Genomic DNA, 13,944 nt, shown 5'->3' with positions numbered 1-13,944 from the left:
TTTAGATCATATCAGAACAGCTGGAAATTAACAGCAATATCTAAGTCCTTGTTAGCAGAATGAGTGCTATGGGATATATGTCACTGAACGAGGCCTCCTGGAAGCCATCTTGAGCCTGGATGAGGGCAGGAAGGCAATTTCGCAAATTCGTCGTTTGAACATTCAACTTATCAGCTTTTTTTTTTTTTTGGTCCATTGAGAGCCCCTGGCTGTCATAATTATGGGTTAAACCATAGTTGCCAATCAAAAAAAGTACTCTTTCTGATTTTCATTGATTGCATTTTGTATATTAAGCTCACTTTTCAAAACACCCTCAGCACTGTCTACATTCTCTGACCTTTTTGCCTCATTTCTTTTGTATAACCTTTTCTGCTGATAAATGCGAACAGCTATGGCAGTGATGCAAAGCAAGATAAAGATCACAACAGCTATCAAACCTAGTGAGAGAAAAGAAATACAAAGTCAGAATTTAATAGAAACTTTAATTTCATTGTTTAATAAGTTATAAAAAATAATTTTCTACCTAAATCAAGCATCTACTTGTAAATATCAAAACTAGGTATTTCTGAGTCAGGTACTATCATAATATTGAATTTACTTCTGAGTTTTATCAACCTTGTGAGTTCAAGTCCATTTATCCTGAATGTATATTAGAAACGGATTTATTTATTGCATTTATATTAAACACATGCCTACATGTCACTGGTGGCACACTGGTTAAGCGTTCGGCTGCTAAGCAAAAGGCTGGTAATTTGAATCCACCAGCCGCTCCTCAAAACCCTATGGGGCAGTTCTTTTCTATAGGGTCTCTATGAGTTGGAATCGACTCAACGGCAACAGGTTCAGTTTTCTTGGTTTTACTCGTCACTAAAACCATGTGATCGCTTTGTATTAATACACAGACAAGTTTTAATTATTTTGAAATTATAAAATAGTACTACCTTCTTAAAGGATTAAGTGTGTTTTTGCATTTAAATGTATATAAATTTCAATAAAGTCAATTTTCAATATTGGTCAATCTGTTAAAAAGTAAGAATACTAATTTTTATATATGAATACTACTTATAGCTATACATGAATAATCCAAGTAGATAGGTACATTACTTCCATATGTGAAATACCGATTATTTGAAATATCTGGTTGTAAATATTTTAATTGCTGCAATCATTATCTTTATTACTAGCTCTCAACGCTGGCTTTACATTAGGCCAATAGTCATCCAAGCATGGTGTGTGAATCCCTGGGAGTCCCCAGGACTCTTTGAGAGGGTCTACAAGGTCAAAACTATTTCCATTATAATTCTAAAATGGTTTTTTCACCATGTTGACATTTGCATTGATGGTACAAAACAAGGTTAGATAAAAATCCCAGGTGCATTAGCACGAATTAAGTCAATGACAGCACACTATTAAAAGTAGTCATTGAATTCTCTGCCAGGCAATCACAGAGAGGGGGAAAGCCACTTACACTTAAGAATGTCCTTGATGAAGCACTAATTCATTTGACTAAGTCTTAACCCCTGAATACATGTCTTCCTAGTGTTTTGTGTGATGAAGTGGGAAGTACACAGAAAGCACTTCCGTGCACACTGAAATACGATGGTTTCCAGGAAAAGCGCTTGTGTGAACATTTGTGTTGTGAGCTGGACTATCTGCTTTTTGTTTCATGGAACACCATTTTCACCTGAGAGAATGACAAACTATGGCTGCTCAGACTTGGGGGTTTGGCAGCTAGTTTCTCCATAATGAGTGAAGTAAGCATGTCACTTCAAGAAAGACAAATGACAGTATATGATGTCACTGACAGAATTTGAGCTTTTGAATGAAAATTAGAATTTGGAAAACTCTGTCATCTGTCACCATGAGTCTGACAGCTTCCCAACACTTAAAGACTTTTCTGATGAGGTAGGTTGAGGTGTTAAATAATGTAGTTTTTCAGACAAAAATAGGTACTATGAAAACAGCAGTGTGGACCAAATCTAGTATTGTAAAAGTAGAATCTTCCTTCTAGTTTAAAGTGAGTGTATCTAACAGTAATGCAGTTCAACCAACTGAAAGCTTTGAAGGTTCTTATCAGTCACAGTGGATTCAGGAGCACATAAGGGGCTAGAAAAAGGCACCACAGCCAATAGAATCAAAAAAGTAGATTTTTGGATGGGTCAGTCTTACATGAGAAAGGTAAGGGATCCCTTGCTGATAAGCCTAATGTAAATGTGATAACCAAATTCTGTACTTGCAATCTGAAGAATTAACTAGCTAATGGTTGTGATTATTTTTTGTTATTATTATTAGTTATACTAATAAAAAATAACTTTAATCAGAATATCCATTTTCTATTTAATATTTTGTCTCTCATCATAGAAAAACAATAAGTGGAGACACTATAAATATTTCTATTGTCTGGTTATAGGCCTCTGGTTTAAAGGCAAAGATTCTGAACAATTTCTGTGTGAAAAACTAATGATGTGTGATCTATAGCCAGCAGGCCACTGCAATGGTAAAATAAACATCATTGTTACATTAGCCCAGACAGCACACCCAAACAGTCAAAATCACGGGGTGCCTCTGGACCTTGTCTGTTCCATGTATGTGATTTATCTCTTTTAATTTGGGTATGGTTCTGTTTCAGGGTTTGTTGTGTCCCAGAAAAACCTTGATCTCACCTGTTATACCAAAACAACTAAGATCGTCTGAATAAAATATGGCTAGCTGCTGCTCTTGGGGGCCTTGACATCTGAAGCTCTGTGTGAACGTCTGTCATGGATTGAATTACATCCCCCCAAAAATGTGTGTATCAACTTGGTTAGGCCATGATTCTCAGTATTATGTGGTTGTCCTCCATTTTGTGATTGTACTTTTATGTTGAAAGGATTAGGGTAGGGTTGTAACACCACCCTTACTCAGGTCACCTCTCTGATCCAAGGTAAAGGGAGTTTCCCTGGGCTGTGGCCTGCACCACCTTATATCTCTCAAGAGAGAAAAGGAAAGGAAGGCAAGCAAAGAGTTGGGGACCTCATACCACCAAGAAAACAGCACCAGGAGCAGAGCACGTCCTTTGGACCCGGGGTCCCTGGACCCGAGAATCTCCTTGACCATGGGAAGATTAAGGACAAGGACCTTCTTCCCACAGAGCGAGAAAGCTTTCCCCTGGAGCTGATGCCTTGAATTTGGACTTTAAGCCTACTTTACCACGAGGAACAAAATAAATTTCTCCTTATAAAAGCCACCCACTAGTGGTATTTCTGTTATGGTGGCACTAGATAACTAAGACTATGTGTTTTTGTGAGGAAACTCTATGGCTTTTTCTCTAATTCAGTTCATCCATTTCTGTGTAGCCTGGCCAGAATCCTTCTACCATATCTGGGCCACTAGTTTTAAATGTCTTATTAAACCCATTATCCCATCTTATACCACTCATTAATCACGTTGTTTGTAAATGAAGATAAAGATTATCCAAACATGCAGAACATGAGGATATTAGCCAACTGGAAAAGTTCTTGAATGGATCAAGTATTGGTACATGTTTTTGTTGTTACTAGCTGCTGTCGAGTTGAACCCCAACTCATGGCAATCCCATGAACCATGGGATTGGACCACTGTGATCCACAGGGTTTTCACTGGCTAGTTTTTGGACCTAGATTACCAGGCCTTTCTTCCTAGTCCATCTTTGTATGGAAGCTCCCCTAAAACCTGTTCAGAGTCACAGTGACATGCAGGCCTCCACTCACAGACTGATGGTGGCTACTCGTGAAGTACATTGACTAGGTCTTCTACACGGAAAGTGAGAATTCTACCACTGAACCACCACGGTCTTCACTGGTACACAGTGGGAGCAGTTTAAGAGTAACTAGACAAAGAAGAAAGCTACCAGATGGAGCAACACACACGACGACAATATAGTGTGATTTAGTATATAAATTTCGCATGGTCCCAGGCAAGGCCTTCAGAGCTTAGATGGCATCATCAGTGGCTCTGCTTTTGAAGCTGAACCATTGCAATGACAAAAGCAGACACCACTGGATTCCCAGAGCTGGGGAGCCCCTGAGCCAAAAGCCTTCCATGTTGTCTTTCTCTGCCCTATCATTCCAGCCAAGTGAAGACTGCATAGGTGAACTGTTTGTTTCCACTCTAGAATAACACCAACAGGTCTCATCAACACATCTCTCCCTTTATTCTGTAACTCTTGCCAATGATCTTTGCATAAAGTAGCAGTACTCTAAAGAGTAAGTCTTTTGTTCTAACACTAACTTGACTAGACAATCACTCTATATGTATATCTGTGTCTATCTATACTGGTTGAATGTTCAGAAAGAGCACCATTTTGACATTTAGACAATTTGTTAGACAGGAGTCCTAGTTTAAAATGTTGAGCACATTTTAAATACTATAGCTTTAAAGGAGTTTTTTGGAACATACTGTTTTTATTGCCTAGAAAATATACTTCAAAAGTTTTCATTTTAATTCTGCAGTTCAAAATAGCTATGAATTACTTTTAGTCCATTATCCTAACACTTGATAAAAACACAACTTTAAGTGTAATATTCATTGATGGGACACTGCAATCATGCAAATAACCTTTTTATTAAGCATTAAGGCAACATAAAATACATGTTTCTAATATAAACCTTAGGTTTTCCCTGCTCTTTACACAAACACCTGCAGAAGCAATGATGTGTCCAAGAAGCTAGGAAACATATTTCCTCAAACATATTCAGAATACTCTAGGAAATCTAGATGGATATTGCCAAGCTAAATAATATTCATTATTACACAGTTTAACAACTATTCTTTGAATGTGGTGCTTCAGTGAAATTGTAAATTATTTATACTGAAAAATCTCCAAATAAGCTGGGAATTCAGTGAGATTCTATAAGACAATCTCTACAAATAGTAAAGCACTCCACTGTCCTCACTATTCAGTGCATGACACTTCCAAAATACACAGATTCTTCATAAATGTTTTCTATAATCTTAAATATTCACCATTGTTAGTAATAAGAGGTACCAAAGAAGAGCTCATTCATGCTTCCTATTACCTCCAATTACTGCAGAGTCACTTCTGATTGCATTAGCTATGGGTTCTCTGTCATCTGTTGTTCCAGAATGATCTGCAGTTAAGGGACAAAAAGAGTGGGGAGGGAATGATACAGGCAAGTAAAAAGGAAGAATTTGAGAAACTCATAAATGCTTTAAACCAGAACAGAATTACAGAGGTAAATGTGGGGACCTCTACAGACCTAAACATAAGCAATGTCAACTGTAAAGGCTCACATGATTGGAAAACTGAGACTCTGGAAATGAAATGAGAAAGAGAATTGAAAGCTAGACAAACAAAAGCAATTTTAAGAACCCATCTAAGGAACGTAGCATAGCAGCAATATCAGGAGTTTTGAGTGTCCAGTGGACAAGCTGTGTTTGTGACTAGGTGAAGGGAGTACCTGCAAACGAGTGGGTCCTTTCCCTTGATGTGGCGTCAGTGCCAGGCTGGGCCACACAGCTGGACTCAGTCACGTGTCCCTGAACAGTGACAGGGGCTGGGTGGCTGGAGTGCAGAGCAGCCTTCAGAGGGGCCACGTGGCTGAGCTGCACTGCAGAGAGGCAGCCCATGAAGCCCTGAGCACCGGCCAGTGCCGTCTCCTGGTCTACATCACTGAGTTCTGGAAATCCAAAGAAACATCACAATATTAATAATAGTCCAAAGTGCAAACAGGCAAGAACAGACAAAATGAATATTATGGTCTCTTAATGCAATAGCAATAAACTTTAGAGCAATAAATATTCCTTTTTCCTTCATCTTTATTAAAAGAGTCAGATCCATTAAGTCTTTCCGCGACTACTGGTGAGACTGCCCATACTAATGAAGGCAAGTTTTTAAATAGGGCTAATTAAAAGTGATATGGCTAACCCTGGAAATGATTAAAGCCTCCATAAAAAATGGGTCAGGTTATGAACTGATGAGGGTTCATGATATTTTACATTTTAAAATAGATCATTAAATGTACTTGTGATAGGGCTTCTAGCCAATAGTAAAAAGGTTACAATAAACTGCTTCCAGGAGATGGAAATAAGCTCAGTTCAGCTTCTGAGACTTAAGCTGTGAAAATAACGGAAGCTAGGGAGAAAAACGAGTCTCTGAAGTTCCCTTGTCAGTTGCCCAACTTGACAATTTGGTCTGACTGAAAGCTTTCTGATACTTTCGGAGTCTACCCAGACATGCCAGAACACTACCATGGAGTAGATGCCGTGCCATACAGTTATTAGGGTCTCTCCCTACCTCACCATGTATAGTAGTGAGGACTTTCACACCCTACTGCCTTGTCTACCTGTGCCAAAGACCTCACCCCAGTACGAGCCAGAGCTTGGTTAATATGGGACTGTTGCAGAACAGAGATTACTTTGGATGCCAGAATAGTAATACATAATTTTACAGTGAAAAATACATCATGCATGCCAGTTGCTTGGTGAGCATGAAATCTAAACAAGGGGAATTAGCTGTCAAGTTTAAAATTCAAATATATCAGGCTAAGATGCACCAGTGCACCCAATATGAACATAAACTGGCATGTCTACCTCTCCTCTGTACATCCCGGACGTGGGCACAGACAAAACTCACATTTGTTTCTCTTTAAAAAAGAGAAAGACACCAAGTTTTATTGAGTGTTTATTATGTGATGGACACTGTTTTAAGAGATTTGTGTATGCTATTATTTAAACCTTTTTTTTTTTTATTTAAACCTCACAGCAGCCACAAGGGTATTTTATCCGGTTATACAAATGGGACACCTCAGTTTAGTGATTTGTGTGAAGTCACACAGTTGTTGGCACTGGACCTCAGGTCTGTTGTACTCCAAACAGGGGCAAATTATCCAACAGGCAAGGTAAACACGGTATTCACCTTGCTTACCAGATCATCCATAGTGAACAATTTCACATTTTGTCACCATATCAAAGATTCTGCTTCTAGGTATGGTTGGCATCTGTCTCTCTCCCAACCCCACAGAGCTTTCCTATACAATCAAAGCTTCTTTTCAAATTTACAAACCCTGAAAGGGCAGATGACCCAGTAAGTACAGGTAAGCAGGGCTTCTTTGTGCTTAATTACTAATCGTAGTGAACAATTTCACATGCGTTTCACCACATCTTTGAAATTGTTCAGTGTAGATAACCTGGTAAGCATGGCGAGCACTGTGCTGACCTTGCCTATAGGATAATCCACCCCTGACTCCAAACCACAAGCTTCTTTTGTTCATCAACTCCTCTCCAATTGACACATTGTTTCCTTTATTCTGCTTATATCTTTCGCGGTGCCATTTTTTTTTTTTTTTTTTGGCTTGAGAGCTATTCTTTAACTCTGGGCATCTCAGATCTGATTGATTATATCTTGTTACAGCTAGGTTTCTGAAGGACACTTCCTTCATCATTCCGTTTTCATTCATATCATATTCCTAATAATAAAAATGCTGATTAGAAGTTCAATATCATAAGTGGCATGTCATTCTCTCTATAAAGACAATGGAAATTAAGAGCGGTTCCGTGGCTTTCCCATTGCCACAGAGCTAGTAGTAGTAGTAGGGGACCTGGTATTTAGATCAAGGCATTCTAACTCAGGAGGCTATGTTCTCCACCCTGAAGTTATCCTCCTTTTCCACATGCCTGTCCAGTCGATTCCACCTCATAAAGACCCCATAGGAGAGAGCAGAACTGCCCCACAGGGTTTTCAAGGCTATAATCTTTACAGAAGCCATGCAGCAGCTGATGGGTTTGAACCACTGACCTTTCTGTTAGCAGCTGAGTGCTTTAACGACTGCACCGCCAGGACTATTACACAGAGAGTACTGAGGGAATGACATTCTGCTACTCATGGTCTAGACTGTAAGCTTCTTGAGGGCATGGAGCATCATCTTGTTACATAAGAGGTACTCCATCAGTGTGTACAGAACTAAAGAGCTAAGTTCCACCAACACAGCAATCACTCTTCCATGGATGCACATTCAAACATATGCATTTTCAGAAAGTTTGTTTGGAGTTGTAGTATGTTAATAAAAAATAAAAAGGAAATATATTTCAGTAGAAGTAAATGGTTTTCACATTTCTTCTGCAAGGCTAAAATGTTGAATAAAATATCTATAGGCCTTTAAGAAATCTTAGCTATTGAACCAAAAAAAAAAAAAAAAAAAGTAAATAGACAACAGACAAGATTCACTTCTCTGATAAAGTCTGATGTGGAGTGATTTTTAAAAAGATTGCATTTACACACTGAAAATATTTTACCTACTTGTAGAATTTTATATGCAAAGCTATTATTACTTTAAACTCAAACTAAAGTAGGCAGTTAGTCAGATAATTCATACTACTTGCTTTATGAGGTAGGGATGTTGTTGTTATTGTTAGATACCATCAAGTCAGGTCCGACTCATAGTGACCCTCTGTACAGCAGAACAAAACACTGCCTGGTCCTTTGCCATCCTCACAATCATTGTTATGCCTGAGCCCATGGTTGCAGTCACTTTATCAATCCATCTCACTGAAGGTCTTCCTCTCTTTCACTGTTCCTCTACTTTACCAAGCACGATGTCCTTCTCCAGGAAATGGTCCCTCCTGACAGCATGTCCAATGTGAGAAAAAGTCTTGCCATCCTCGTTTCTAAGGAGCATTCTGGCTGTACTTCCTCCAAAACAGACCTGTTCGTTCTTCTGGCAGCCCATGGTATATTCAACGTTCTTCGCCAACATCATAATTCAAAGGCATTAATTTTTCCTCAGTTTTCCTTATTTATTGTCCAGCTTTTGCATGCATATGAGGCAACTGAAAATACGATGGCTTTAGTCAGGCACACCTTAGTCCTCAAAGTGACCTCTTTGCTTTTGAACACTTTAAAAGAGTCTTTTGCAGCAGATTTGTCCAATACAGTATGTCATTTGATTTTCTCAGTGCTGCTTCCATGGGTGTTGATTGTGGATCCAAGTAAAACTAAATCCTTGACAACTTCAATCTTTTCTCCGTTTATCATGATGTTGCTCATTGGTCCAGTTGTGAAGAGTTTTGTTTTATGTTGAGGTGTAATCCATACTGAAAACTGTAGTCTTTGATCTTCATCAGCAAGTGCTTCAAGTACTCTTCACTTTCAGCAAGCGTGTGTCATCTGCAAACTGTAAATTGTTAATGAGTTTTGCTCCAGTCCTGATGCCACGTTCTTCATAAAGTCCAGCTTCTCAGATTACTTGCATGTAGTATTAATGATATTGTTTGATAATTTTTGACCAAATTCCCTGAAGTTCAAGTATCTCACATTCTAATGGGGGAAGGCAGACAATAACCATAGAAACAGTTACAAGGTGAGAATGCTGAAGAGTAATAACGCTGTAAGAAACTAATTAGACTATGTGATGGAGCGTATCCGGAACAGAAATTTCTCTTAACGAGTTAGGTTATTTTTCATGTTTAATTTAAGGAGACTTTTTTTGTAGTCCTATTCTACTCTGTCATATAGGGTCCCTGATTTGGAATCGACTCAGTTGCACACAACAACAACAACAACATTCTCTTAGTGATAGTCCCTGGGTGAAGCAAACAGTTAATGTGCTTGGCTGCTAACTGAAAAGTTGGATGTTCGTGTATATGCAGAGGTGCATCAGAAGAAAAGCCTGGTAATCTAATCCCCAAAAAGCAGCCACTGAAAACCCTCTGAAGCACAATCCTGTCCTGACACACGAGGTTGCCCTGGAGTCATCTCCACAGCACTTTGTGTTTTTTTTTTTTAATTCTAGCAGCAGTCTGTACATATTATTCCAGCATCTTCTGGTCTTCTGGCTGCTCTATTACCTTTTTCCAAAATTTTAAGATCTTCTGTGTTTTTGGAATTTCATCAAATTACCCCTAGATGTGTCTTTTCTCATCTACTTGGTGTAGAACTTGATGAGTGCTCCCTCTCTTTTTCTTCAAAAGTCTTCCTTTCTTGTATAAGTAGAAATTTATAAAATTTTATTGAATAAGATGAATAAAATTCAAGATATTAACAGTATCTTTTTTTAAATTTATTTTATTTTTTGTTGTTGAGAATACACACAGAACAAACCAATCAACAATTCTATACGTACAAGTCAGTGGCACTGATTACATTCTTTAGGTTGTGCAGCCATTCTCACCCCCCTTTTCCGAATCATTCTTCCCCCATTAATATCACCCCCCTTTTCCGAATCATTCTTCCCCCATTAATAAAAACTCACTGTCCCCCAAGTTCCCTACCTAAGCTTTTAAGTTGCTGTTTTCAGTTTGATCCCATATAGTTCTTAAAAGTTGGTGAGCCAATTTAATCTGCAGAAATGGTTGTTTTTGCTTTTTCAACTTGGAAAATTTCATCTATTGTGTATGAAATTATTGTTTTACCTTTATCCTTTTTATTATTCTGGAATTCCAATTATTCACATAAAGTCTCTTCTTCATATTCTCTAAATCTATTTATTTCCCCTCCTGAGTTCTATTTCTGAGACTTATTCCTGTGTGTGTCAGAATGCTTTAGCTACTTTATCTTCCAAGTGACAAATTCAAGAATCAGCAACAATGTCATTCCTGCTGAATTCCTTAGTTTAGAAAAAAAATATTTTACTTTCCCAAGTCATTTTATTTTTTAGTGTAATTTCCTTAAAGTGCTCTTACTAACATTCATTTCAGTTGTTGTCTCCTTAAATAGCTTTAGTTGATAGGACATAGCTCTGGAAGTTTTGCTTGGTCTCCTCTTTTCTTGCTGTTGAATCCTCTTATGTATGTAGTTGGGTATTTTTGTTTGTTTCTTTTTGGTAGGATTGTTGGTACTTAGTCATGGACTTGCATAGGTGGGAAAGGCCCAGAGAATGTTGACAGTATAGCTGTCGGTATGGTTCCTGGGTGGTACATACAGTTTGTGCTCGGCCACTAATCAAAACGTTAACATTTCAAATCTACCCAGCAGCCCCACTGAAGAAAGGCCTGGTGATCTGCTTCTGTAAAGATTACAGCCAAGAAAACCCTACGGGGCAGTTCTACTCTGTAACAGATGGGGCTGTCGTGAGGGGGAGCTGACTTGACAGCCATGGGCTTGGCCTTTTGGCTTTCTAGTAGCTCTAGGGTCACCATGAGTCGGAATTGACTCGACAGCATTGGGTTAGTTGCCTGTGCCCTGTGGTCAAAACTGCAGGTCGAAGTACCAAGAAGTCTCTCCTCCTCACCCAACCTCAGGACAGAGAGGATGCCCCAAATTTCAGGTCATTCTCAGTTCCCTGGGAAACAAGCAGGATGGGTATACTGATGTTTTCCAACGCTGACCTTTCCCCATGGGGGCCAGGGGTCTCTGCGGGCCAAGCATCCCCAGGATCCGTAAGACTCAGGATCTACCCAGGTTCTTCAGGTTGGTCCCAGGCTCTCTTCTCACCCAGCGAGTAGGGAGCCCCACAACTGCTTTCTCGCTGGCACCCTCTATCTCCCCCCTGTCTGCTGTGCTGGACCAACAAATCTTTGGTTCAGGAGGGTTGAGGGTTGTAGCTGGAACTGGGGCTGGAGAGAAATACAATGGACTAAGCAATCAAGGAGCCCTGGTGGTGCAGTGGTTAAGTGCTTGGCTGCTAACCAAAAGATCGGCAGTTCAAACCCACTGGCTGCTCCTTGGAAGAAAGACGTGGCAGTCTACTTCGGTAAAGATTTAAAGCTTTGGTAACCCTATGGGGCAGTTTTACTCTGTCCTGTAGTCAGTATGAGTTGGAACTGACTCGATGGCAATGGGTAAGCAGCAATTGTCCCAGAATTGAGTCCAAACAAAATTAACGTCTATATAAAGTTGATTATTAAAAAAAAAAAAAAAGCTGGTTTTAGAAATACTTCCCATCAGATATGTGCACTGGCAATCTTGCTAACAAAGCCAATGATCTTAAGTGTCATTTGACAGGATATTTACAAAATCACAGCGTCCTTAAGTAATCTAATTAAATTTTCTTACGTGTCCCTTGGCTCTAAAGTGAGTTTTACATGAAGGATTCCTGACAGATTATGACTGTTCTTCAAGCTCTTCTGAGGAGGCGAGTAGACATCCTCTTCCTTCTGACCACACACTTTATTTACATTTGGCCGGAGTCGCCACTGCAGTACTTGGAATGTACTTCCTGGCTTTGCCCACTCCGAAGAGATAAATGAGGCCTATGGGCCATCTCCTCTAAATATACCACCGAAGCTACTGCTCAGACAAGTGAAGACAGTCTTCAGGCTTTTAGAAAATTGTTCTATCATAAGAACTTAATTTCACAATGAGTTTTGGATATAACACACAAATATAATGCAGTCTATTAATTATGGAAGAATATGAACCAAGTTTCTTGGATGCAACCTGCTTCATCCCACTACCACCACAAAGTACCAACAAATTGCTATCATCAGTGTTCTTGTGACATAAAAGAACATTACAATTTTGACACAGAAGTAATAAACAGTAATTGTAAGCTTCATTCAGCTTTTCAGCAGTAACTTTTCTGTCACCTGACAATGAGTTAAATTATATTACGATTCAAAATTTGGACACGTTTTCCCATGAGAGGTTTCATGTAATTTTGAGAATATGTGGTGATCTTACTTTAGAATTTTTTTTTTTCATATGGTGGAACCGCAGCCTAATAAAAGCTTAATGAAATAGCAAAATAAACTCATACCTGCATATTTCCTTTGATTAGATTTGAGAGAGGTCTGTTTTTATATATTTTGGGGGGTAAATATTTCTGTTAAGGGAGCTGAATACAAATATTGACTAATCATTCACTTTGACATTGAAATTATGTACACTGTGAACAAAGTACTTAACAAAAAATAGTACCATGCTGTCTGCATCTTCTGAAGGAAGAGCAAAAAGAAAGGAACTGCTTTCTCCCCTTTCTCCAGTAATCTTTTCTACAGATGAGAATGAACTATAGGAACAATTTTGGACTCCAATCAGTGTTAACAAGCATTACTAGCAGATATCTAGCAAACTGGGTAATCTTTAGGTAATAATATCAAATTGCACTATGATGGCATGGAAACCATCCCTAACCCCCATTACACCTAATAGATAACACTAGCAGAAATCAAATTTCACTGCTATCACTCTGGCTAGCCCTGAGGACTACAGTCAGCTTGTCTGGATGGCATCTCCCTGCTGTGCCCTCTCTCCACCCAAAGACTCTGTAGAGAGCGGGCTGTCTCATTAGGGGGAGAGTAATTGGGAGTATGTAGCAAGGTGTATATAAGTTTTTATGTGAGAGACTGACTTGATTTGTAAACTTTCACTTAAAGTACAATAAAAATTATAAATAAATAAATAGGAAGAGAAATGGGAAAAAAAAAAAAAAAGACTCTGTAGCCACACCCCTGCCAACCCTTTTCTTTCTCTCTCTTCCTTAATAAATTCACTCCCACATTCTGCAAGTACTTGATCCTGGCTATATTTTACTTTTCCCTGGTACATGTGCATTTTAAAGCATAGTACTAATTAAAGAAATAAATAGGTGCTTTTTCTTTAGAAACCATTCTAGTTTTTAAAATTTTTATTTATTTGTTTTGTTGTTGAGAACACACACAACAAAACACACCAATTCAAGTTTCTAAATGCACCATTTAATGACACTGATTGTATTCTTTAAGTTATGCAACCATTCTAAGCCTCCTTTCCTGAGTTGTTCTTCCACCATTAACATAAATTCACTGCTCCATAATGTTCCTATCTAATCTTTCAAGTTGCCATTATCAATTTGATCTCATATAGATAGTTTTTAAAAGAGCATAATGTTCAAGGCAGACATTTTTTACTAGTTAAGCTAAACTATTTGGTTTAAAGAAATTATTCTATGAAAATTTCTGAATTTGGCAGCTGATGAATAAATAATTTTGGACTTGTGATATTTTGCTTTTATCATGTGACATTTCCTGAAGTGTGAGTAGATGCATGCT

General features: G+C 38.6%; 1 protein-coding gene across 6 annotated transcripts in view; it reads right to left on the bottom strand.

Annotated features, from left to right (window-relative positions):
• Positions 1–243: 243 nt before the first annotated feature.
• CNTNAP4 (contactin associated protein family member 4) overlaps positions 244–13,944 on the bottom strand; it is a 385,387-nt gene continuing 371,686 nt past the window's right edge. For 5 of the 6 annotated variants that reach the window (XM_049864933.1, XM_049864939.1, XM_049864937.1 and 2 more), the window contains 3 exons: positions 5,439–5,657; positions 5,037–5,108; positions 244–437 (listed from right to left, as the gene is read on the bottom strand). In XM_049864933.1, the coding sequence (XP_049720890.1) occupies positions 244–437; positions 5,037–5,108; positions 5,439–5,657 (485 nt within the window). The remainder of the gene's footprint in view (positions 438–5,036; positions 5,109–5,438; positions 5,658–13,944) is intronic. The other variant, XM_049864936.1, reaches the window with a different exon arrangement.

Source organism: Elephas maximus, chromosome 21 (genome assembly GCF_024166365.1).
Source record: "Elephas maximus indicus isolate mEleMax1 chromosome 21, mEleMax1 primary haplotype, whole genome shotgun sequence".
NCBI classification, from domain to species: domain Eukaryota; kingdom Metazoa; phylum Chordata; class Mammalia; order Proboscidea; family Elephantidae; genus Elephas; species Elephas maximus.
Note: the sequence above shows the minus strand (reverse complement) of the source record. Positions and strands in the feature narration are given on the sequence as shown.